At 43.9% G+C, this 25,757-nt stretch overlaps 1 protein-coding gene across 1 annotated transcript in view; it reads right to left on the minus strand.

Moving 5' to 3' along the window:
• Nucleotides 1–1,018: 1,018 nt before the first annotated feature.
• KCNK17 (potassium two pore domain channel subfamily K member 17) overlaps nucleotides 1,019–25,757 on the minus strand; it is a 42,461-nt gene continuing 17,722 nt past the window's right edge. Inside the window, exons 2-5 of the mRNA XM_067565376.1 lie at nucleotides 21,124–21,238; nucleotides 7,532–7,698; nucleotides 5,137–5,305; nucleotides 1,019–2,116 (exon numbers count right to left, since the gene is read on the minus strand). Of these exons, the coding sequence (XP_067421477.1) occupies nucleotides 1,854–2,116; nucleotides 5,137–5,305; nucleotides 7,532–7,698; nucleotides 21,124–21,238 (714 nt within the window). The 3' untranslated portion in view covers nucleotides 1,019–1,853. The remainder of the gene's footprint in view (nucleotides 2,117–5,136; nucleotides 5,306–7,531; nucleotides 7,699–21,123; nucleotides 21,239–25,757) is intronic.

Genomic DNA, 25,757 nt, shown 5'->3' on the forward strand with positions numbered 1-25,757 from the left:
TTGCATCATCTATTTCCTTAAGTACCCTCGGGTGAATTTCATCAGGTCCTGTTGACTTGAATACATCTAACTTATCTAAATATTCTTTAACACTTTCCCCCCTATTCTAGCTTGTGTGCCTTCCCCCTTGTTGTTAATATTAATTGTGTTAACTATTTAGTGATAATTAACTTTTTTAGTGAAGACTGAAGCAAAATATGCATTAAACACTCCAGTTTTATTGTTATTTGTTCTCCTTCCCTGTTAAGTAGTGGACCTACACTTTCCTTCTTTCTCTTGCTTCTCCAATATATTTATAAAACCTCTTCTTATTGCCTTTTATGTTTCTTTCTAGGTGTATCTCATTTTGTGCCTTAGCCTGATTTTGCTTGTGCTATTCTTTTGTAGTTATCCTACATGGTTCCACTTTTTGGAAGCATTCCAGGACCTTTGATCCTGGGAGACTGTGAGGCACTCAAGTGTCTATATTGTCATGCTCCCAGCCATCTATATTTCTAAATGCTGAACCCTCTACCCCAAAAGTCTGCCTTTTGCATCTGTCACATTTTCTTCTGCCCATTGCTTTTCTTGAACATAGGTCCCATGCAGATAGTGGGAACTCATCCAAAAGCTCAAATTTGGCCTAAAAGACCAGATTTTCAAAATGAATGATCAAGGATGCTGGTCGCACAGCAGGAAAGACTGAATGAGAAGACTGGGAATGAGTCTAGTGGCGTACTGAGGTGGGGGGCGAGGTGGTGAGGCTGGGCTGGGCTGGAGTGGCGGGTAAGTGTGGGGGGGTCAGCCCTTCGCAACTAGCTGAGGGTGGGGAGCGCAGGAGACTGAGGGACAGCTACTCCTGCTTCCGTTCCTGCATACCCCCATCCGAGCCAGTGCCAGGTTATGGGGCTGGAGTGGCAAGTAAGTGCTGGGGGAGCCAGCCCTTTGTGCAGGGTGGGGGGCGCAGGAGGCTCTGAGGGGTGCCCTCAGTGCCTCCCCCCACACGTTGTGAAGGGCTGGCCCAGACCCCCTCCCCAGGCCGGGGGGTGAGGCCGCCCCATCCAAGCTGGCACCCGGCTGTGCAGCTGCTGCTGCAGTGGGAGAGGTGGGCGCCGCGTGGCAGGTAAGTGTGGGGAGGAGGGAGGCAGCGGAGCCAAGCCTACATTTGCGCCCCAGGGCAGTTGGGGGACAGAGCCGGGACCCACGGGGTGAGGTGTGAGGTGGGGGGCACAAATGTAGGCTTGGCCCCCGGGCGCCAGAGACCCTCGGTACGCCACTGAATGAGTCGGGTAAGGGTACCAGGCACTAGAATCCATAAGATCTTTTTAAGCAGCACAAAGGATTTCTGAGGAGTTATTTCAATAGGAAACCCGCTGATCAGTCTCATGAGCTTGACAGAATGCCCCATGAGTAGTTCAGCATTCCATCCAGCAGGAGGTACTGGTATACATGCCAGTGAGCTAATAGGAACACACAGACTACTGTGGTCTTTATGCCATGAGAATCTCACAACAATTTCCTTTTCAGATTTTCCCATTTATCAAAATCTATTTACAATCCAATTTCTGGCCAGATCAAAAGTACACTGTAATTACTGGGCTGGAAGAAGCCCTGGAGCCACTGACACTAAAAAGTGCTTTTGGTTTTCCCTTCTGGCTCTCAAAATATGAAAATGCAACATTTTGTATCTATCACTTGATTCACAGAAGAGTCACCTAAACCCAGTTCTGCTGTCTGGCTGAACTTCAAGGCAACTCCACACCAAGCATTCTAAGTAGAACGGAGCTAGAACTCATGGCAAACCACAGAGGGCTGGTCTATCAGATGTTCCTTCTGCAAAGATCACATTGCCCCACAGAAGCTGTGCGTGCTATTCAGTCTGACCCTTCAGGCTTTGTGTCCTTCTTGTTGCAGTTCTCCATGTCATCGGGCCTCGGACTGCTATTTTTGTTGCCGTCCATTAACTCCTGCTCCAACTCTTTGCTTTTCTTCTTGCCGCATTGGCAGAGGTCACCAGAGTTCTCTAGCAAGGTAATACACAGGTTGATGACCAAGGCCAGCCAGGCCATTCCAAAAAGGATCCACAGAGATACCAGGTTCTTGTACCAGCCAGGATAGGTGCGGTCTGGGTTCATCCCTGGAAGAAAATACCCAAACATTCACAGATTGGACCAAGAGTGCTGTAAGAGAGACTTTATAGTTAAAGCTAAAGCAGAGGCTTGGGGTGGGAAGGACTGTTGGTGTCTGCTCATCAGCAACCCTGGGATATGCCACGGACCCTTTACCTTCCTCCAGCATTGCAAGGGTGGTGTTCAGATACTACAAAGACAGGTGCGGTATAAAAACGTAATGGATTAGCTAGAAATATGGGACACCTATAACTCTCCATGCTGGCTGGTGTAGCAAAGGGCATGATGAAAATATCACAAAATGATATTGCTACCTGTATAAAACGTGAACGTGCCAGCTATCTGGCTGACAGGCAGGCAATGTAAAACAAACCTGTTTCATGGCTATGTCAGTAACAGCTCACAAGTCACTGTGAATTGTAAATACTACCATAAAGAAGAGAAACGAAACCAAAATTAGATCCATTTTCAAAATGAAATTGCTGACAGGACCATGGATGTGGTTACATGCATGTCGTCCCATTCCTCTGGTTTTTGTTAAGCACTAGAATACTGTCATGGAATGGCAGTGTTTGCTTGAAATACCCTATCCCAGTGTTTCTCAATTAAATTTGGCCACGGAACCCTTTTGAACTCGATAAATAATTGCGGAACCCCCCAAACTCTTAACAGTATTTTTACATATGGGGCCAAAAAAAAAGTCGAAATAAGCAAATTATATACAAACAACTAGGTCAGCGTTTCTCAGTTAAATTTCCCCGTGGAACCCTTTAGGCTTTGCGGGGAAATTACACTCATACTCGATACCCTCCGCCGAAAAATCCGGGACATCTTCCCTTTTTTGGCAGCGCGGAGAACAGCTGCTCTCGGCAGCGCGATGTCACTTTCTCACGGAACCCTAACAGTGTTCCCACGGAACCCCAGGGTTCCGCGGAACCCCAATTGAGAAACACTGCCCTATCCTGTTAACACATGTTCCTGGCTGGGACAGGGCTAAGGGGGTTTTGCTTATTCACGGGTGCAGATATTTTGTTGAACCACCTGGGATATAAGTGAAGTAGAAGTGAGTCTCTGAGAGTGAAAAGGGATCTAAGGTAAGGGCTGAGCCGCCCTCTGGGAGAAACTCTCAGAAAAGTCAAGTCTGGGGAGAAGGTTTGAACTGAACTTTGTTACCTTTGGTTGATTTCTTGGTTACTTAGATTTTAAATTCTTTGTGCAGATACCACCATTTTGTTCTGTGTTTGTCAAGGTGCTATGTCCTATGTCCTAGGTGCTATGGTAATATAATAAAGCCAAACCCCAGAAAGGGGTTGACATTATTTTCTACCTCCTGCATGGACTGTGTTGAAAAAATAGTTTGGGAAAGGCATTTACTTTGCAGGCACAAATATATGCTAGATAAAAATCACAAACAGGAGATGACAAAGTGCTTGAATTAATGTTTTCTTTATTGCTGCTTGGCTCCTAACTTTCATTTTTAATGGGAAAGTTTGTCATTTTCACCATTGAAAACCCATGGCTATGCAAACATTACTGAAAAGAATACAAAATGGCAGAATTAAAATAAACATAACCAAGTTGCCAGGCATCTCTCACATGCTGCCAGGTCATTTATAATCTTACTTATTTAATGTTGAGTAATCCCTACTTGTTTCTTAATAGCCCTGTGCTGGTAATAAACAAGCCTTCCACTTCATGCCTACACTCGTCCCCTTCTGAGCATGAAGTGTGCAATTCAGCCCTATGCAGAGAAGAACACAAAACCGATGCACAACCTCTGTCCCACTTAGGCATGAGATTTAAGTAACGCATAGGCTTTGCACTGGCTTTCTGCACAAAGGTGAATTTCAGTTAGAGAGACTCTTGCATTCTCCTGGGTTGTCAATCAGGCACCTTTCACCTTCAACCTGAGGTTTAACAACCATTAGCAGTGAATATCTCCTTTAACTTCTAAAAAAAAAAAAGTAACAATGGCAACTCGATGGACCATTCGGACTTGTGGAGGGGAAAACTTTCTCCATGAAGGTCACCTGATGAGTAAGGTGTTTGGAACGATTCGATCAGAGAGAGGGCGGCAGCCACACTGAAGCATCCCTACAACAGGAGGGTTGACTGGAAGTGTAGATTCATAGATGTTGAGGCCAGAAGGCACCATTAGTTTGACCTCTTGCATAACACAGTTTTATCCAGTTACTCCTGTATTGAGCCCAATATGCCTATGGTACTAGGCCAGTTATGGAAGGCAGCTTAAAGAGCTTCACAGTAGTCAAGCCTCTGCATAAAATGGGGAGTAAAATCTGTTTGCCTGTCTCTATTTCTAAGGTGCCCATCACTAAGATAATTAAGTCCCAAACAAGAGTTATGAAGAAAGGAAAAAAGAAACGTCTATAAGGTGTTTTCCTCTGTGTGTCTCCTAGGCCTTCAGGGGTGTGTGTGTTTCTATATCTCGTATGTTTTTAATGGGGAAAGCTTTATCAAAAAGGCACGTCCTGTGTTTCAATCCAAACACAGTCAGAGTTGGGCTCGGTCCCATTTTCTCTGGCAAAGCTGAGAACACTGCCCCTGCTGCCTAACAGCCTAACCCTAGGCATCTGCCTTGTGTTTTGACAGAGGAGGAGACAGTCACAATCTGTTATGGGCACTGTAAGTTAGGATCAGAGCAAGACAAAACGCTCCAGGTGTTGAGGTTTTACATTGCACATTTTTAAAATCAGACCTCACAATGAAGGCTATAATCCTCTGACGAGTTCTGATCTCATAAGGTGGCTAGATGCAGAAAGATTGCTCACCAAGCTTGAAGAGATTGCTTTACTCTTCTTGCCATGCAGAGGAGTCACCATGCTTGACCGAGCTATCTCTGAAACCATCTCCTCTCCTCTGACCCTCCAAGTCAGAGACCTACCACAATGCATGTGCTGTCAGTCCTGGGGCTCAGTAAAGGGTTAAAACTGCCAAGTGGTGACCCCGTATGCCACCCACTTTTGATTGGCTTCCACTCGGTGAGAGTGATGAAATCCCATCTACTTACCAATCACATAATCTCCAAAGCCTATAGTGCTGAGGGTAACGAAGGAATAGTAGAATCCTTCTTCATAGGTCCAGCCTTCTATGGCAGAGAACAGCAAGGGGGGTAGCAGGAGGAACAGCAACAAGCCAGTCACTAGCGCAGAGGTCCTGGTCAATATGGCTGCTGTCTCCTAGTCAAACAGAAAAGAAAAACCCACCAGATCTATGGCTGACAGCTTAAAGCAGACAGCAAACAGAGGGCGCAGCACTTCTTGTTGAGCAGGCCATCGAAGATGATAGACACGTCTTGTCTTGACAGCACATTGATGCTCCAGAATGTGCCGGCTCTTGCCCAGGCACGGCATCCAATGGCATGAGCTGAGCTGGCTGGGCTGGAGGCAAAGGCTTTTGTCTTGTCCACACCTGGTGAAGTTCATCCCGTGCAAAGGGACATCACAAACCCTTTGCCTGTAAGTCTCAATTAGGACCTTAGGGCATTTACATCCTTTTACAGGATGACGATGACACCATTCACAGTGCTACAGAGCAGGGAGCCTCAAACCTTCCCTTCTTGGGGACCAGTTGCTAATACAGAGATTAGCTTGTGGACACCTCCCTTCATGGTCACAGTCATGTGGACCACCTCCCATCCCAACTGTGATCACACACAATGGGTGAAATCCTGACTCCACTGACTTCAAAACACCCATTGTCTTCAGTGGGGTCAGGGTTTCACCCAACATCTCTGTGGCAACTACCACTATTACATCCCATTACTATGATGGGAAATTAGTATTAGGAAGTATTTAATGTATTACTAGCTTCTTTTATTGCAGCTGAAGACAAGGAGTGACAGCCCAGGATAAACCATCTTGCTGTCAATCACCAGATGTTCCTGGATAGCCAATGGAAAAACCTTTGCTGGAGAGAAGGCAGTACCAGCACATCTATCGGTCAGTTTTCAGGGACTTACAGCACAGCCTATAGTTGAAATGTGTTAGTAGCCTGTGCCTTGGAAAGAAATTCTTTTCCATCGCCAAGAAAATACAGAATGCATATTTCAAATGTCTGGGTTATGCAACGTATATTTCTGAATTCCACATCAGGGATTTAATAGGGTGAACAGTATCTGCATGTCATGGAGGAATGGCTCTTTTGGGATTAGCTAGTAAACAACAGAACAAAGAAATAGTGGTGGGAACTCTCTAATGACAGAGAGAATCAGGTTTTATTTGGAATTGCACATACTGTATTTCATGGGAAGGTGCTATTAGCTCAATTCTGAATGAGACATACAGAGGCAAAGTAAGTGAAATAAATAAAATACTCAGCTCACACCCCAGTTTAGGTGAAATGAGTGTGGGAATCTCAGCTTGTTCATATTTGTGCAATCACTGGCCCATATATATTGTCATAATCAGCATGATGGGTAATCTCAAAAAAACCAAGGCCGAGAGGAGGCATGGCAAGGGGTGCTGCAGGTCAGGAATGGGGTGTATTGGCAAATCAGAAGAGGAAGGTGGAGGAAGAATCAGGCTAGGTGTGGAATAGCAAGGTTTGCTGCAGATCAGGACGGAGATACAATAGCACAGCTGTGGAGGAAAGTCTTAGGGTATGTCTAACTACAAAATTATGTTGACCTAAGTTACACTGACATACAGCCACCGCAGTAATTGAATCACTTTTGCATGTCCACACTACGCTCCTGGTGTCTGTGGTGCACGCCTTCACCAGGAGTGCTTATACTGATTTAACTATCAGTGTGGGGCATTGTGGGATGGCTTCTGAAAGGCAGAAACAGTTGATGTAAGCAATGTAGTGTCTACATGGACACTGTGTCAACCTAACTACATTGACCTAAGTGCTACACCTCTCGTGAAGGTGGAGTTATTAAGTCGGTGAAGCAGGTGAGTTACATGGACGGGAGCGATATTTCTGGGTAGATGCTTACAGAAATAGGTTGACATAAACTGCCTTAGGTCGATCTAACTCTACAGTGTAGACCAGGGCTTATACAGTATTTGTGTGCATGGTGCTTGACTCTAGCCACTACCTCCCTTGCCTGAGCACTAAATTCAGAGCTGTTTTCAAGTTTAATCCACAAATGCTCCCTTGCAATTCTGGAGTGTAATTCTAACTAAGGCTAATGACAAGCAGATCACATATCCAGGCAATGTGAATTGCACCTAGAATCTGGCATTTTTATTGCTGGAGGGGAAGCTGTTAATCAGAACAGTAAGTAAAGTTATCAATTAAATAACAACTCTCCATGATATCAGGAGAGATGATTTGGTTACTATAAACCAAAGGTTAAGGCAGAGCAATCAGTGCTTCTCTTATCAGGTAATTCACCCCACAGACCAGACAATCCATCTACCTTAATATGTGGCTCAGACACTTCTGGCCACACTGCTTACCTGCCAGTGCAACTTCTCCCCTAGGCGCTTGGCACATTGTTGAACCCCAGACAGCATCAGCTGCCCAATCCGGTTCAGGAGGATGAGGTTCAAAGGAATCCCAAAGAGGGCAAAGAAGATGCAGAAGATCTGAGCGCTCACAGTGCTGGGGCTCAGGTTCCCATAGCCTGGCAGGAGAGGAACAGAGAGGTAAATTCTGATGGACATTCTGCCTGCCTTCCTCCCCCCCAGAGCTAGTCCTCCATCTTTTACACTAGAAATGGGAGATCACCAGTACTTAATTTGTGCCAGGGCTGAGCCCTGGCACCTCTGGGTTTGGCAGTTCATAGGCCTGGCATTTCTGGGCTTGCCGTGTAAGTTATGAAAGTAAAAAAATTGCTTGAGCCCCGGCACCTCTCTTTTTATTACAAATTAAGCACTGGAGGTCACTGCTCTAAAGGGGCCATGCCAGCCCCTTCCATATATAATTTTTATTACTGCCCATTGTTTGTAACATCCTCTCAGAGGCTGGAAAATAAATGTCTTTCCCTGCCATTTTTTCCCATTTCATTTGCCAGTCACTGAATTTCCTCCCTTACCCATTACTCTAGCCAGGGATTTGACAGGAATATTTACTTCTTTGTTTTGGAGTGAGTATTATTGACGTCAATGTGGCATTGAGAATACGATTTGTTAGGCAACTGCTGCTGTAGAGACAGCAGAAGGCTCTGTAGACCATATAAACAATGCTTGTCTTCAGACTCTACACAAATGTTGGTTTTTTTTCTTTTTAAGGGTGACCCATACACAAACTCAATCAGGCTTTTGTGCTTTTTGCTTTGTATCCATTATAAAGCAGAGAAGAAAAATTAGACCCAATTTTTGTTTTTATTTACAGGATGCCTTTTCAGTTAAGAGATGGGGTGGCACAAAGTAACATTTTCAAAAGTGCCCAAGTGGCTGATGATCCTATGTCCCATTTTCAAAACTGACCTTTTTACTTAGGAGCCTAAACTACATTGAAAATCTTATTCCTCTGCAAAAAAAACAAACCCCAATCTCACCCTCACCCCCTCAAATCCTGATTTTTAGTATCTGGAGGACATTTCCCTCTAGGAAATAGTTTTAGGTCTAAGGATAAGTCTACACAAGCAAATGAAGGTGTGAGTGTAGCACAGGTAAGATACCTAGGCTTGCTTTAATCTAGCTAGTGCAAGTAACAGAAGTAGTGAAGATATGGTGCCAATTGTTTCAGCTCAAATCCATATCCAAGGTCCATCCCCCCCCACCTTCATTTGCTCTGTTGACATACGTTAAATGGCTGGTCAGGACCTACTTTAACATACACTGTAATTAACACTTTCTGATATTTCTGCCTTCAAAGGGTTAGTTCTAAAGTTCTATCCCCTGTAGGAGGCAGGGGTCCTGGAGAAAAAATAGTATGTGATCATCTAATGAACGACTATCATAATGCACACGAACAAGTGCTGCATTAAGGTTGCACAGGCAATTCCTAATGTTTGTGCGCCTGACTTTGCAACCTTAATTTTCTTTTAACAGAGGCTTTTTTTTTTTTAAATGTAATTGTCCACAGAGTCCGTTGTACAAGCTGTAGCCCTGCAGAGAGTAAAGGGAGTAAGAAATTCAAGAGGTCCAGGTACATGACAAAAAAGGGTGCTCGATGAGAGAACCTGAGGGGTGTTTCTATGGTCTGATAGTTCCTGGATGTGTTGCACTCCTGTGGGATTCTAACTGTTTCCAGATTCTCTCTGTAAGATTAGATTCAGGGCATTTCACAGGTTCCTTTGGTCCTGAGGGGACAGAGAGGGGCGGTGTTTACCCAGGAAAGCTGAAACCCAAACAGGAGTCATGCTGATCTAATGAGTATCTATATAACTAGTCAGCTCTGAGTTCCCTTTTCTACCCTCTGTTTAAAATTAGCAAAGGTTGTGTATTGGCTTGGGCAGCTCTTCCGTTTCCTCACAGATTGCTCATTCCAGCACTAAAGCTTTCCACAGCCTTAGTACTGCATGGGCAGGAAAAGCTGGCAAAGGTAGAAAGAAAGGACCCCATTTTCAGGATCATTTTGGGAAACGGAGCAACGCGAGAGGAGGCCAAACCTATCTCAGTGTTCCCAGAGACCAGACCCATCTCTCCCTTTGGGCTTCGCTGTACTAGGCAAATTGGTACCAGTATAAACACAGCCCATGTAGTTATATGGAGCACACTGCACAAGTGCAAAATGGGACTGACCGTAGTAAGTGGGTTGCATCTAATGCAAGCTCCGTCTTACATCGGAGCAGTGCATCTACATGGGGGTGGTACTGGCTCTAAAAACAGACCAAACCACAAACTAGACAGGGCCTTTGTGCCACCCAACACTGATGCTGTCATCTCCCTTAGGACACATCTTACACAGAGGCACTCAGGAAAGCTAAGTGAATGAACTGAAGGTTTGCTGTTAAAATCCCTAAATTCAAGCTCATTGGTTCAACCCAGGTGGAAGCTCTCATTCCGAAGTAGCTTCAGCTTAACTCACTTCATTCCCTGAATTAAGTTGAAGTAGTCTAAGGTCACTTCATTTCTGAAGGAGAGTGTCCACCAACACAGGTGGGTAATGTGATCTAATTGATCAGCTTTAAATTCATATCTTCAGTTAATTTGGCTTAGCTTTCCTGAGTGCCCTTATGCCATTGACATCAGAAATGCACAAGCACTGAGAGCTCTTCGACATGGAGAGCCTGAAGCGTGACCCAGGGGGCACAGCTATGTGATTCCCCTATCTTCCATTACACTAAAGAAATTACTCCTACCATTTTTTCAAGCTTTCCGTGTGGCTCTTTGCCATGTGTCCATCTGTGCCAAGTCTGCAGTAACAGGAGGAGCAGTTAGCAGGTAGATTTCAAAGTGTTTGCCAAAGGTGGAAAGTCATGATTATCGCCCTTGTATAGGTGAAGGGGGGAACCGAGGCAGTGAAGTGACTAGACCAAGGTCACCCAATGAGCTAGTGCAGAGGGGGGATTAGACGCCAGAATTCCTTGTACTTGCACTGGCACTTCAACTCTATTACTGGAACTAATGCCACCAAAGGCTGGGAGGGTGGGTTTCAAGCATTAGTGCAGGGTCTTGGTGACTTTATCCCAGAATGGGAGCCTCATTTGGACCATGTCAGACTGAGCGGTATGTAGGGAGTGGGAAAGAGAGGGGAAGGAGTAAAAAGCAATGTCGGCTGAATTGTGGGGAAAATGCATTGCCCTGTCAGTGGAAAACAGTACAGCCCAGGGCATAATGGGATCAGTACAGCACTGGATCCAACAGCCTGTAAACTGAGATGCAGTGCCAGGGCCTTTTCCATTAGAGACCCTTCTAACTGACAGCAAAGCTTTGTCACAGGATTCCCTGTTCACACTGGTCAGGGAAACAGTGTTGGGACCCTAACTGCAAACACAGCTAGAGTTTGTCTGAATCTGTTCATTGCTCCTGGGGCCTAGCACAGCTAATATGAGCTGCAGAAGTACTATTACAAGTTACAATCAGAAAAACATCACAAGGAACCTCCGCTCCTCCCATGCTGATAGAAAGGAACAGCCCATTAAACAATACATTCAGGTCCAATCTACACTCACAGAACTGCTGTGCAACCTGATTATGGCCTGACATGGTTAAAACAAACTCTTTGGGGCAGGAACTATCTCCTATTCTGTGTGTACAGTGCCTAGCACAATGGGCTCCTCGCTTGGCTGGGGCCTTTTGGTGCTACAAAAATACAAATAAATAATAGTAAGTAGGGCAGATGGGACTAGAACATCTTTGAACCACATCGTTACCTATCTGTGCCACAGCCCTGTACAGTTCCAGGCTCCTGTATAATTTGGTAACCCAATCAAAACACTGCCAAGTCCTATCTGAATTTGAAAACCAAGATGCCTGTAATGTATGAATATTATACATTCCATCGGTTGGTTTGATTGAGTTTGTGTTAGCTGCTGTCTGATTACTATGGGGTTAAACAATTTGGTAAATTCAACATGAATTCATGAAATGTTTGAGCTAGCAAACAGGAGCAGCCAGAAGGGCAGTTTTGCGAGGGAGTTCTGCCTCCCAAACTGCCTCGGGAAGTTGAGGAAGATCCTTCACTGGAGGTTTTCAAAAAAAGACTGGCTAGCCATGTCTTGGATGGTTTAGACCAGAGATGACCCATGCCTGCTGATAGTGGTGGGGCCATAGTGAGGGCAGCCGGCTTCAGGACTGTTACTGAGCATGCTCAGTCTGTGTGAGCATGCTCAGTACAAGCCAAGCAGCAAATCTGGGGAGGAGGGGGCACGTGACCCCGTGTGCCCCTCCACGTGTCACCTCTGGCTTAGACACAACAAATCCTGCATCTTGGCAGGGCATTAGACTAGATGACCCTTGTGGTCCCTTCCAAGCCTATGAGTCTATGATTCTCCAGATGAAGGAGGAATGATGTTTGGGGTGAGTTTGTTGTTTGTTAGTTTGTTATGTGCTTGCTGTGTGCCTGCTTGATTGAAGCTTAGAGTGTAATCTGTTTGGGGGGCTGTATGCTGGGCCTAGCAGCCTGCTAGGCAAGGCTAGAGCTTCCTAACCAGGTTCTAGCCTGCCATGCTTTGATCCCTTGTCAGGGCTAACTCAGAGAGAATAGGGGTATGAAAAGCAGTTCGTAAGTGACCAGAGAAGCTATCGAACAGGGGAGTTTTGTGAGGGAGTTTAGAGAGTGAGCCTCATACATCTAATAAACATTCTCTAAATGTAGGCCAATTAACACCCCCCTCAAAAACAAACAAACAAACAAAACAAACTACCCCCTGCAAGAGTAAAAATAATGCAGGCAAAAGTCCGGCAGCATGGTGAAGGCTATCCAGGTTGTTACACTGAATGCAGCATTTATGATTACTTGCCTCGTGGGCAGGTGGCATATGTGTGCATTCCGGGCAAGCAGTTCATGGCCTTCAGAGACAGAGTATGGACTCTTGAGACCAGAGTGATTGAACTGGAGGAGCTAAAGGAGACAAAGGTACATAGACGAGATTTTCCGGGACACAGTAGAGCAGCTCCATCCCCAATTTGACAATCTCTGTGTTGTTGAGGAGTATGAAAGTCTTGGGGAAGGAGAACACCAAGCTGGAATGGAGGGAAATGATCCCATAGTTGGGACCCTCCTTCCAGATGATGTCATGGAATCCTCTTGCACTGAGGAGAGAGAGATAGGAGAGAGGATACCTCTGCAGGGAAGGGGACCCCAGTTATTAAGAAGAGACAGGTAATAGTAATGGGGGAGGATTCAATTATTAGAAATATGGATAGCTGGGTTTGTGATGACTGGGGAACTGCATGGTGAATTGCCTGCTGGTTTCTGGCCTCTGGAGACATCTCTATAGACTTATGTGCAGTACTGAGAAGGAGCCAGTGGTTGTGGTATCTGTACATATCAATAACATAGATATAGGCAGAAAGGAGATCCTGGTGGGCAAATTTAGGCTGCAAGGTAAGAGACTGAAGTCCAGTACCTTCATGGTAGCATTCTCTGAAATGCAGGGCCAGTTAGACAGGCAGAACTGCAGGGTCTCAATGCATGGATGAGATGATGGTATTCAAAGGAGGGATTTAGGTTTATTAGGAACTGGGGAACCTTTTGGGAAATGAGGAGGCTATACAGGAAGGACGGCTCCACCTAAACCAAAATGGAACCAGATTGCTGGCATGTAAAATTAAAAAGGTTATAGAGGAGTTTTTAAAGTAAGGACTGGGAGAAAGCTGACAGGTGTGGGGGAGCACATGGTTCAGCCAGACACATTTATACCCTAATTTTTACCCTATATTTTAGTAAGGAGGAGAGGATAGAATTTGATAAAGTACAGATAGGAGCTGAAGAGAAACAATCAGATGAAAAAGAGTCCCATTCAATTACATCACATTAAGGCAGACAACTAAATATTGATAAATTCTATAAAATGCTTGTATACAAATGCTAGAAGTCTAAAATAAGATGGGTGAACTTGAGTGTCTGGTATTAAATGAGGATATTGATATAATAGGTGTCACAGACACTTAGTGAAATGATGATAATCAATGGTACACCATGATACAAAGTATATAGGAATGGCAGAATAGGTCAAGTTGGTGGAGAAGTGGCACTGTAAGTTCCAAAAAAGCATTGGGTCAAATAGAGAAAAATCTTAAATGAATCAAAAAATCCCATAGGATATCCATGGACAGAAATTCCATGCTTGAATAATAAGAGTACAGCAGTAGAAATATACTACCAATCACCTGACCAGGGTGGTGATGATGACTGTGATATGCACAGGGATATTAGAGAGGCTACCAAAACAGAAAACCCAATAATAGTAGGGGATTTTCAATTATCCCTGTATTGACTGTGAACATGTCACCTCAGTACGGTATGTAGCAATAAAGTTTCTAGATATCAATAATGGCTGTTTCTTGGAGCAGCTAGTCCTGGGAACCACAAGGGGAGAGGCAATTCTTGATTTAGTCCTCAGTGGCACCCAGGATCTGGTCCAAGAGGTGGTTATAGTTGAACCCACTCGGTAATAACGACCATAAGGTAATTCAATTTAACATTCTTGTAGGGGGGAAAATATCAAAGAAACCCACCACTGCAGCATATAATTTCAAAAAGGGGAACTACACAAAAACAAGGAAGCCAGTTAAATGGAAATTAAAAGGAACAATCACAAGAGTGAAATGCCTGCAAGATGCATGGAAACTTCTTTAAAACACCATAATAGAGGCTCAAACTATAAGTATACTCCAAATAAAAAAACAGTCAGAGGACCAAAAAGAAAAAAGATAGCATGGCCAAACAACAGAGTTAAAGGGGCAGTTAGAGACAAAAAGACATTTTTAAAAAATTGAAAATCAAATCCTACTGGGGACAATAGAAAGGAACAAAACCTCTGGTAAGTTAAGTGAAAAAGTATAATTAGGCAGGCCAAAAAAGAATTTGAAGAGCAACTAGCAAAGGACACAAAAATTAACAGAAAATGTTTTAAAAGCACATCAGAAGCAGGAAGCCTGCCAAACAACCAGTGGGGCCACTGAATAGTTGAGATGTCAATGGAGCACCCAAAGAAGACAAGGCTGTTGCAGAGAAGCTAAATGAATTCTTTGCCTCGGTCTTCACTGCAAAGAATGTGAGGCAGATTCCCATACCTGAGTCATTCTTTTTAGCTGACAAATCTGAGGAACTGTCCCAGATTTTTGTGTCAATACAGAAGTTTTGGAACAAACTGATAAATATTAAAAAAAAAAAAAAAAATCACCAGCACCAGATGGTATTCACCCAAAAGTTCTGAAGGAACTCAGATGCAAAATTGCAGAATTACTAACTGTCGTATGTAACCTATCGCTTAAATGAGCCTCTGAACCAGATGACTGGCAGATAGCTAAAGTGACACTGATTTTTTAAAAAGGCTCCAGAAGCAATCCTGGCAATTACAGAACAGTAAGTCTAACTTCAGTACCAGGTAAATAGGCTAAAACTACATTAAAGAGCAGAATTATCAGACACATACATGAACATGATATGTTGGGAAAAGTAAACAGCTTTTGTAAAAGGAAATCATGCCTCACCAGTCTATTAGAATTCTTTGAGGGGGTAAACAAACATATGGACAAGGTTGATCCAGTGTATATAGTGCACTTGAACTTTCAGAAAGCCTTTGACAAGTTCCCTCACTAAAGGCTCTTTAACAAAACAGGCACTCATGGGATAAGGGGAAAGGTCTTCTCATGGATCAGTAATTGGTTAAAACATAGGACACAAAGGGTAGGAATAAATGGTCAGTTTTCACAGTGGAGAGAGGTAAATAGTAGGGTCCCACAAGGATCTGGACTGGGACCAGCACTGTTCAACATATTCATAAATGATCTGGAATAAGGGGTAAGCAGTGAGGTGGCAAAATGTGCAGACGATACAAAATTACTCAAGATAGTTAAGTCAAAAGTTAACTGTGAGGAGTTACAAAGAGATTTCTTCAATGGATGATTGGGCAACAAAGTAGCAGATGAAATTCAATATTAATAAATGCAAAGTAATGCACATTGGAAAACATAATCCTAACTATAAATACAAAATGATGGGGTCTAAATTAGTTGTTACCACTTAAGGAAATGATCTTGTAGTCATTGTGGATGGTTCTCTGAAACCCTTCCTCAGTGTGCAGCAGCAGTCAAAAAGCTAACAGAATGTTAAGAACCAGTAGGAAAGAATAGATAATAAGACAGAAAATATCATAATGCCACTATATGAAACCATGGTATGCCCCTACGTTGAATACTGCATGCAGTACTGATCGCCTCCTCTCAAAAAAGATATATTAGAATTTTAAAAAGTTCAGAGAAGGGCAACAAAAATTATTAGGGGTATGGAACAGTTTCCACACGAGTAGAGATTAAAAAGACTGGGACTGAACAGCTCAGAAAAGAGATGATCAAGGGGAGAATATGATTGAGGTCTATGAAATCATGAACAATGTGGAGAAAGTGAATGAGGAAGTGTCATTTCACATAACGCAAGAATAAGGAGTTACAATGAAGTTAATAGGCAGCAGGTTTAAAAACAAACATAAGGAAGTATTTTTTTCATACAATGCACAGTTAACCTGTGGAACTCATTGCGAGGGGATGTTGTGAAGGCCAAAAGTATAACTGGGTTCAAAAAAGAATCAGATAAGTTCATGGAGGCCAGTCCATCAGTGGCTATTAGCCAAGGTGGTCAGGGACGTTACCCATGCTCTGGATGTCCCTACACCTCTGACTGCCAGAAACTGGAGCTGGATGACAGGGGCTGGATCGCTTGATATATTGCCCTGTTCTTCTGTTCATTCCCTCTGGAGCATCTGGCACTGGCACTATCAGAAGACAGGATAGTGGATTAAATAGACCATTGGTCTGACCCAGTATGGCTGTTCTTATGTTCCAGTTGACCTGAATCTGCCTTTTTTGGCCAAAAAATGTTTTGTAAAAAAACAAAAACAAAACAAAGTCTCAGCTTTATTTGGAACACGTCTGCTCATTGGGGAATGCCACTACCTGTTGGGCAGCATCAGGAAGGCAGTCACATACACATCGACAAGCACTGAAGAGCACTTGCTGGCACAGTGTTCCAGAGCTGCCAGTAATTCCATGATTCCACAGACCTGAACTGGCCTTTGACAGCCCCAAAGGGCCATCTGCGGCAAAGCCATAAATACCATCTCTGACTTGCTCTTCCCGCAGCCTTCTTCTTGCATCTGCCTTTGTGCCTTTGGGGCATTCTCCTGAAGGGTCAATACACCTTGTCAATGAGCACTGGGAAGGGAATTATTTTATTGTACATTTACAGTTCTTTCCTCGCCCCCTGGGATGGGGGTTGGTGGGAGGACGGAGGAGGGGCACTTTTACTGGAACTCATGCACAATGCAATTTAGCTCTGTGAATAGAAAGTGTAAAAGAAGCCCTGGGTAACTGCTCCCCCGCAGAGAGCAGGGCATCCTGGGGCTCTGGGATCCAGTGGGCACATGGTACCACCCTGCATTAATTGAGCAAGAGGTGCCACAAAGGTTGGCACTGATGTACCCCGAAATTCACTCTCTCCTCAAATCCCTCTACTGGCTTCCTTTTCTTCTCTGCATCAAATTCAAGCTTCTGATCTTCACCTTCAACACTCTTCCCCACTCAGAACCTGCTTCAGTGTTTGTATATAGCCCCATAGGCAGATTGTCCTTGTCCTGCAGGGCGGACAGTTTAAATTGATCATGGCAAGAGAGGCCGTGGTGGGAGGAAGCATTGGTAACATGAATGAGGGGTGGAGGATGCTTCACACAGAACAGGTTAGAGTTGTTGGGGGGATAAGCTTTGCTGCATTAGTTCCTTAAGTATGATCATGTATTTATTGCTTATTTTTTTTTTTTTTTAAATAGGGCCTAGCAGGTTATTGTTGGAGGGTTTTGAGAAAGGGAGGGAGGTATGTGAAAGGGTTTGAAGGAAATGGAGGATTTGTGGAAGGTCAAGGAGGACATTCCAGATGTAAGGGACAGCAGGTGAAAAGGCACAGAGGTGCACGTAGGCAAAGGAAACTAAAAGGTGAGGTGAGAGGTGGAACTGGCAGAGTGCCAAAATTGCCAACCACAAGCATTTAAAAATCATGTATCAGGCAGGCCCCATAAAAATCATGAGATTGGCCTAAAAAACATAAGAAACATTGGTCTAAAAACCAAACATTTTCAGGTTCTTCTTATCTCCGTTTCGGTCTTTGAGCCTTCAGGGATCATGTTTTCAAGCTTTCCTCGGCAGGTATGCGGGCTAGAAGCTTACTTTGTCTTTTAAGCCAAAGTTGAGAGTTTCACATAATCACACTCTAGGAGCTGACGTTAAGAAACACACCAAATATCATGAGACTCTGAGAACCGATAACACTGGCATGCAGGGTCTGAACAGGATATTGCTAGGCAACAGGGATGAGAAGTAGAAGGTTCTGAGTTGACAGGATTTTGAGGAAGGGGACATGGTGTTTGAAGTGGGTGCTGAAGGTGATGCACTGCCAGAGAAGGTGGAGGGGAGCCAGGCAGCTAATGGGAAGACCAGAAAGATTACAGCTTTCCAGGTGGGAGACCATCAAAGCAAGGAGAAGGGTATGGGCAGCGGAGGCAGAATCTGAAGAGGCAGTAGAGGAAGAAGCAGGAGGATTTAGCAATGGCCTGAATTTGAGAGGCAAAACCCATACAACCCCCTGCACCTCCCCCACTCGTTCCCTGTAAAATCCTACTGCCAAATCTCAAACCCATGGCTTCTTTCATACTGCCCTCTGTGCTGGGGACCAACTCTCTCTTGCCTTCGAAACCACACCTAAACTCCTGTGCACTGATCTTGCACAAGTGTGTCGCAGCACACACGGTCCTGTATCAGAACTATCACCGTGTGTGTCACATTCCTCTAACCTTGATTGCAAGTTCTTTGAGAAGGGACCTTGTCTCTTTGCATGCTTTGAAAAGTCAGTCTCATTCTTAGCTGTGCCCTGAGGTCTGGGACCATGCTTCCTTCCTAGTAAGACCCTCTGATGTCTCCAGAACTTGCATAAACATGGACAGGGCTCTCAAATATAGTATTCTTGCATGAGGCGCTGTGATCATCCGCCTGTATTTTTCCCTTAGACACGACACTGCCATCTAATGGGCATTAGTATAACACGTACAGTACTCTACTCTCATTTATAAAAGGAGAATGGGCAGCAGATTTGGATTTTTAGACTGTCTCTTCACTGGTATTCCTGTGCTTCAAACAGAACGTTACATTACAAGGCATTAGCCGCCTGAGAGGAGCCAGTTTAAACTAAGTGGTTTTAGTCAAACATATTAAAAACAAATTTTAAAACTTTTCTTTTAAACTGCTAGCACATAACAAGCTTGCCTGCCAAACTGCTTTGGTTTCTATTTAACACTGGTCCATCCATGTTTTGTAAGTAGAAGAGCTACCCTGGCTTGTTCTATCTACTTAAGGTACTAATATGGCCCCCATCATCATAATATCTGAGCACCTCACAATCTTTAACGTATTTATCCTCACAAGCCCCTGTGAGGTAGAAAAGTACTACTGTCTGCATTTTACAGCTGGAGAACTGGGGCACGGAGAGAAGGAAGAAGCATGCAGCAGAGCGAGGGCTTGAACCAGGTCTCCCAAGTCATCAGGTAATACCATAATCACTGGCCACCAAATGCACCTGTCTAAGCCTTGAGGAATGTGTGTATATGGTAGGGAAAGGGGACACACACATACACACACACATTAGCGTGCCCACTGCCACTGGCTTTGTTTATTTATTTTTTTAAAAGCACTCTTAAATCTTAGTCTACTCTATGGGACTGCCATTATAAAAACATTCCAGCTAGCATGGTTATATCCCTCAGTGAAAGCAGGGCATAAGCCTTAAAAGCATAAGAGTCTAAAATCCTGTTGGAACGATAAAAAAAGACCTTGCTAGGAAATCATTTTTAAAAGACAAGTTAGTTTTGCTCAGTGTGGCTAAGCACAATGCTAAAATGGCTTTGGGGGAACAGAGTCATTCCAACTGGCTTGGAAATTATGTATAATGAATTATGGACATAGGCAAATGAGCTCTGAGCAGGTAGCCAGTTTTAAGTCAGAGCTCAGAGCATCTATTAGCTAGAGCGTCCAAATTTTCCTGCTCCTTTGGGATGACTGAGCAATCTTCAGTCTAGAATGAGGCTGCACCGCCATCCTGTGGTTTATACATACAGCCGTAGCTCTCAGCCTTCTCAGATTCAAAGTGTGTGAAAAGGAAACCAGAGAGTCCAGGAACAAGCCAGTAAAATCACAGGGGTGTCTTTTCTATTTCTCAGCTTGTAGAAAAGCTAACTATTATATTATTACTGTTATCATCCCTGTTCATCCAGGTTCAGGATTTCTGATGTCAACGTATTTTCAGTACTAAGCAGAGCAGTAAAAACAATGCCCCATCTGCATGACACGTAGATAAATCTGGATCTGAAAATAAGATCAAAGAGGGTTGAGAGATACAATGTAAAGCTGGAAATCCAGAATGACCCCTATGGAACTCCTTTGATATTCAGTGACTGATGCTCTAATTCCCATGTCAGGGCTATTAACATATTGGCACATACATCAAGGACAGAATTTCAGAGCCATTTATTAATCGTGAGACAGGGGCCACTGGAATTTATTAATATTATATATACAAGAACATAAGAATGGCCATACTGGGTCAGACCAATGGTCCATATAGCTCAGTATCCTGTCTTCGGACAGTGGCCAAAGCCAGGTGTGCCAGAGGGAATGAACAGAACAGGTAATCATCAAATAATCCATCCCCTGTCTTCCATTCCCAGATTCTGGCAAACAGAGGCTAGGGACAACACTTAAGATTAGCTAATCCATGTAACCCCATGTGTTTTTCACTGTTACTAGCCTCTTCCTTCTGTTCCCTTCATTTCTGTGCAGCAGAATTTGTCGCAGCTTGTCTTAACTAGGCTGTAGACTCTTTAGAATAAAGACCATCTCTTACTAAATATTTGTACAGCCTCCAGGATCATGGGGCCCTGGACCTCAATGGTTCTTTTGGGCACTAACACAATATAAATAAACCATTGGAATGCAGATGAAGTCATGATAATTATTACACACCATCTCCAAAGTGACTCTTTAAAGTCTTTTTTAAAAAAATCTCTCCGATTTCCTGCCACCCCTGTCGCTCATTCTTCCCCATTTCCTCGTTAGTCCCACATTCACTCCACCCACAGCTCAGATACCCTACAGTATGGGGCTTAGAGACTAAACTCACATCACCCTCTTCTTACAGTGCCAAACTAGATGGGTCCTTGACCGCTATACAGATCAGCAGGCCCTCCACAAAGCTCAGCTTGGAAGTCAGGCAAAAGCTCATGAGAGACAAATGGACTGGTAATTTGCATGCAGTTTGTATCTATTTAAATACCAGTGGCTGGGAAAGACAGTGTCTCACAGAGAGAGAGCAATGTGTGTTCCTGTGATTATTCATTCCCATTCCATCCATGTTCCACCCAGGCTACCCACAACAAGCAGCAGAGGACTCCTACCGATGGTTGTTATCGCAGAGACGGAGAAGAAGAAAGAGCCGACAAAGTCCCATCTCCCCAGACTGGTGCTGTTTCCCTGGAGGGTGAGGCCGCTCTTATAGGCCTTGATGATACCCTGCAAAGAGATGCCAGTGAATACAGGTGAGACCATCTGTCCATGAAGAGGCAACTCAAGCTGTTCTTTGTGTAATTGGCCTTTCCACCGCTGCGTGATGATAATTTAAACTATAACCCCCTCCTCCCCTACTGCTTCTCTCTTAAGAGATGCCATCTGTGTGGCTATGAGATCCAAGGGCTGAGAGGTCAGGGGGGCTAAGGCCATTCTCTGTTTATCATCTGCTAAGCCTTGACAACATGCTTTGTGCTGTCCAAGATGCAGGAGACAATCCCTGTCCCAAAGAGCTTGCAATCTAAGGACCATGCCTACATTTACGGGCGCTATAGCAGCATAGCTACAGCACTGTAGCTATGCTATTGTAATCCCGTGCTGTGGCCACAGACTACAGTGTTGGGAAGGGGTCTTCCTGTCACTGTAGAAATTCCATCTTCCATTGACCTAGTTGCATCTACAGCAGGGGTTCGGTTGGCATAGCTACAGTGCACAGAAGTGTGGATTTTTCACGCCCCTGAGTGTTCTAGCTATGTCAATCTAAGTTTACAGTGTATACCAGCCCCTATAGAAACTAAGCTGACTGCAAGCAAAGGGCACCTACAGAACAAAGGAGCTGGGGAAGGATTTTAGGGCTGAGGCATTCTGCAGATCCATCACAAGTTACCCAGATTGAGAACTTCAAATGTGAGTATAGGTGAGTGGGAGACAGATAGGAAGATAGGAGTTTCCAAGACAAGAATCCAACAAGGGTGTTCTTTCTTGGAGCCCAGGAGCCTCCCAAAGTATAGTCACTGTTCTGTCCTTAAGGCAGAAGGAAAACCAAAGCAAGTGCTCCTGAAAGGGGTCTGCATATTGCAGGATGCACGGAGCAATAAGTAAGCATTTACATGTCAATAATACATACCAGGTCCCTTCCCACACTTGGAAGGAATGCATGCAGTATAAGCAAGCTCTGTATAATTGTGAGAAGGGAGACATACTATACAGCAGAATCAGTCTAATAATATGGGACGGCCACATCAGAAACCGAGCAATGTGCCAGATGTACAGACACGCCCCATCGCTGTTGTTCAACTGGTCATAGGCACAGAGACTTGGGGCCTGATTCTGTCCTCACTTACAACAGCGTAAATCCAGAGTAACTACACTGAAGTCAGTAGAATTATGTCAAGTCCAGCCCTTAATGCATTAACTGTGCTGACACCTGTGTGCCCTTTGTTACGACAGTGAAGTTATTGATGTGGAAAAACTGACCTTAAAATAGCACTATCCTTAGAACGTACATAAATCACTTTACAACATTAACTAATCCTCCTGGCACCCCTGGGAGATGAATTATCCTGCAATGCAAAGTTGAATCAAGAGTACACTAAACCCATCGTTCCTGACCAAAGCTGAGCAGATAGTTGGTAACACAAGCCCCGGTCCTGATCACAGTCACTGTGCTAGAGATAATGCTCTCATCCTTCACAATAAGGGGAGTCACTTTCACTCAAACTTGGTCCCAAATCTGGGTTTTGTAAAGATAAACTCTTTTAAACTAATAATCCATCTAGGTATTTCAGGGGCCACCAGCAGTGAGTACCCTGGGAGTGTCACAGTCATTCCTAGAATACTCAAGGAACTGACTGAAGGGATATCTAAGATTAGCGATTATCTTCAAAAAGTCATGGAAGACAGGAGAGATTCCAGAGGACTGGAAAAGGGCAAATATAGTGCCAACATATAAAAAAAGAAATATGGACAACCCAGGAAATTACAGACCAGTTAGCTTAACTTCAGTACCCAGAAAGATAATGGAGCAAATAATTAAGCAATCAATTTGCAAACATCTAGAAGATAATAAGGTGATAAGTAACAGACAGCATGCATTTGCCAAGAACAAATCATGTGAAACCAACCTAATAGCTTCCTTTGATTGGGTAACAAGACCTGTGGATAGCGGGAAAGCAGTAGATATGGTATATCTTGCCTTCAGTAAGGCTTCTGATACTGTCTCACGTAACCTCATAAACAAACTAGGGAAATACAACCTAGATAAACCTATTATAAGGTGGGTGCATAACCTTGGAAAACTGTTCCCAGAGGGCAGTTATTAGTGGTTCACAGTCAAGTTGGAAGGGCATATCAAGTGGGGTCCAGCAGGGATCATTTCTGAATCCAGTTCTGTTCAATATCTTCATCAGTGATTAGATAATGGCACAGAGAAGACACACAAAGTTTGTGGATGATACCAAGCTGGGAGGAGTTTTAAGTGCTTTGGAAGATAGGATTAAAATGATCTGGACAAACTGGAGAAATGGTCTGAAGTAAATAGGATGAAATTCAATAAGGACAAATGCAAAGTACTCCACTTAGGAAGGAACAATCAGTTGCACACATACAAAAGGGGACATAACTGCATAGGAAGGAGTATTGCGTAAAGGGATCTGAGGGTCACAGTGGATCACAAGCTAAATATGAGTCAACAGTGTCACACATCATTCTGGGATGCATTACATTAGCAGGGGTGTTGTAAGCCAGACACGTGTAGTAACTCTTCCGCTCTACTTCACATTGATTAGGCCTCAGCTGGAGTATTTTGTCCAGTTCTGGATGCCACATTTCAGGAAAGCTATGGACAAATTGAAGAAAGTCCAGAGAACAGTAACAAAAACGATTAAAGGTCTAGAAAACATGACCTATGAGGGAAGATTGAAAAAATTGGGTTTGTTTAGTCTGCAGAAGAGACGATGGAGGAGGGGCATAACAGTTTTCAAGTCATAAAAGGTTGTTACAAGGAAAAGGGAGAAAAATTGTTCTTGTTAACTTCTGAGACTAGGACAAGAGGAAATGGGCTTAATTTGCAGCAAGGGCGGTTTAGGTTGGACATTAGGAAAAACTTCCTAACTGTCAGGGTAGTTAAGCACTGCAATAAATTTGCTAGGGAGGTTGTAGAATCTCCATCATTGGAGATTTTTAAGAGCAGGTTGGATAGACACCTGTCAGGGATGGTCTTGGTCCTTGAATGCAGGGGACTGGACTAGAAGTCCGCTCGAGGTCCCTTCCAGTCCTATGAGTCTGTGATTCTTTAATCTGTGAGATTTCCTGCTAGTATCAGCACAGCCCAGGACTTGAGGGTTTCTGGTGGCTTTTTTGCTAAACTAAACTAAAAAGAAAATATATTAAAACTTCTCTGCACACTGCATACCTGCTTCCTGTCATTCTTTGTTAAGCCTTGCTTTGGCGTGAGTTCAGCTCTGGCCAAAATTGCATGTGATACCAAGTTTTGAAAGCAGTAAACACCCTGGAGACAGAACTACCCTGCAAAGAGCCCTGGAGGAACCAGAACAGAGAAAGTGAGAGCAACAAAGGATATTCAGCATTAATAACTAGGAAGTCCTTCATTCAGGGAGAGGAAATAAACAGCCCAGACAGGACATGAAGAGAACAAGCAGCAGCAGCCTGGTCACTGAAATAAACACCATCTTGTTTTCTTAATTCCATGCTAATTTCATGTAACCAAGGGACAGGATACGGGGAGGGCAAGTATCTATGAGAAGTTCTCGGTCTGCAGAGGTGATCTACAGTCTGAAAGGGTTTTGAAAACCAGATCCCCAGCTCTCCCTGTGGTGGTGATAACATCAGCAAGGACAACAATATACTGTTGTCCTTCCATTCCACATAGGTTGAAATACTGGCACTGAAGCATGACTTTTCTCCATTCATCTCTTGGGAAGGGGAGTGTCTAAACCAAATCCATCACTCAAAAGTAAGCATTGAGCCTGCTCAATGCAAGATGCTGAGTGCTCTTGCCTCCTGGGAGTTTAGGGCACTCAGCACCTTTGCAGGAGGTGCTCAACACCACTGAGCATAGGGCCCAGGGTTAGCCACTTCTCTAGTGAGTCTTGTTAATCAGAAGCATCCAGATGACACGCTTCTCCAGTGTGCCCTGTTGTACCAGTCCCAACCTCTTGTGCCATTCATTGGATAGACATGAAAATCAAAATGGTATTTGCTAGAATATTTGGTTATTCAAATGACAGGTGTTTGTGAATGTCCATAAAACAATGGGGAAAAGTGATGTGCTAACTTTTTAGCCAACGTTTAGTATTCTTGTAGGGTGGAGATGAGGATTTAGGAAGAATAGAAACTATGCAGCCATAGTTCGTTGTAATAAGTCAATATTTATTTAGTAAGATTGTTTTATTTGGAATCTGCCTATCAAACATAGGGACAAGGAGAACAGAAAGTAGAAATAACCTCACTCAGTATCCACACACACAGACATTCTAGAGATTTAAGGCGAAAAGCCCAGGCCTTTGGCTAAGGATTCCTATTGCCCTCGCTTAGAAGGGACACTTATCAGATAGCTTTTTCAAGAGCTGAGATTTTTAAAATCAACTAATAGATATGAGTGTTTCACCTCCAGTTATTCAGCATCAAAGCCTGGTCCAAGAACTCCAAATGTGGACATCAGTCAGGCCCAGTCAATACCATCAATTGCTGGAGGGTAAGTTATATGTAGCATGCTTGAAATAAA

This window comes from Emydura macquarii, unplaced genomic scaffold, assembly GCF_026122565.2.
Source record: "Emydura macquarii macquarii isolate MOO-44397 ecotype Brisbane River unplaced genomic scaffold, CSIRO-AGI_Emac_v2 contig_2676, whole genome shotgun sequence".
Taxonomy (NCBI): Eukaryota; Metazoa; Chordata; order Testudines; family Chelidae; genus Emydura; species Emydura macquarii.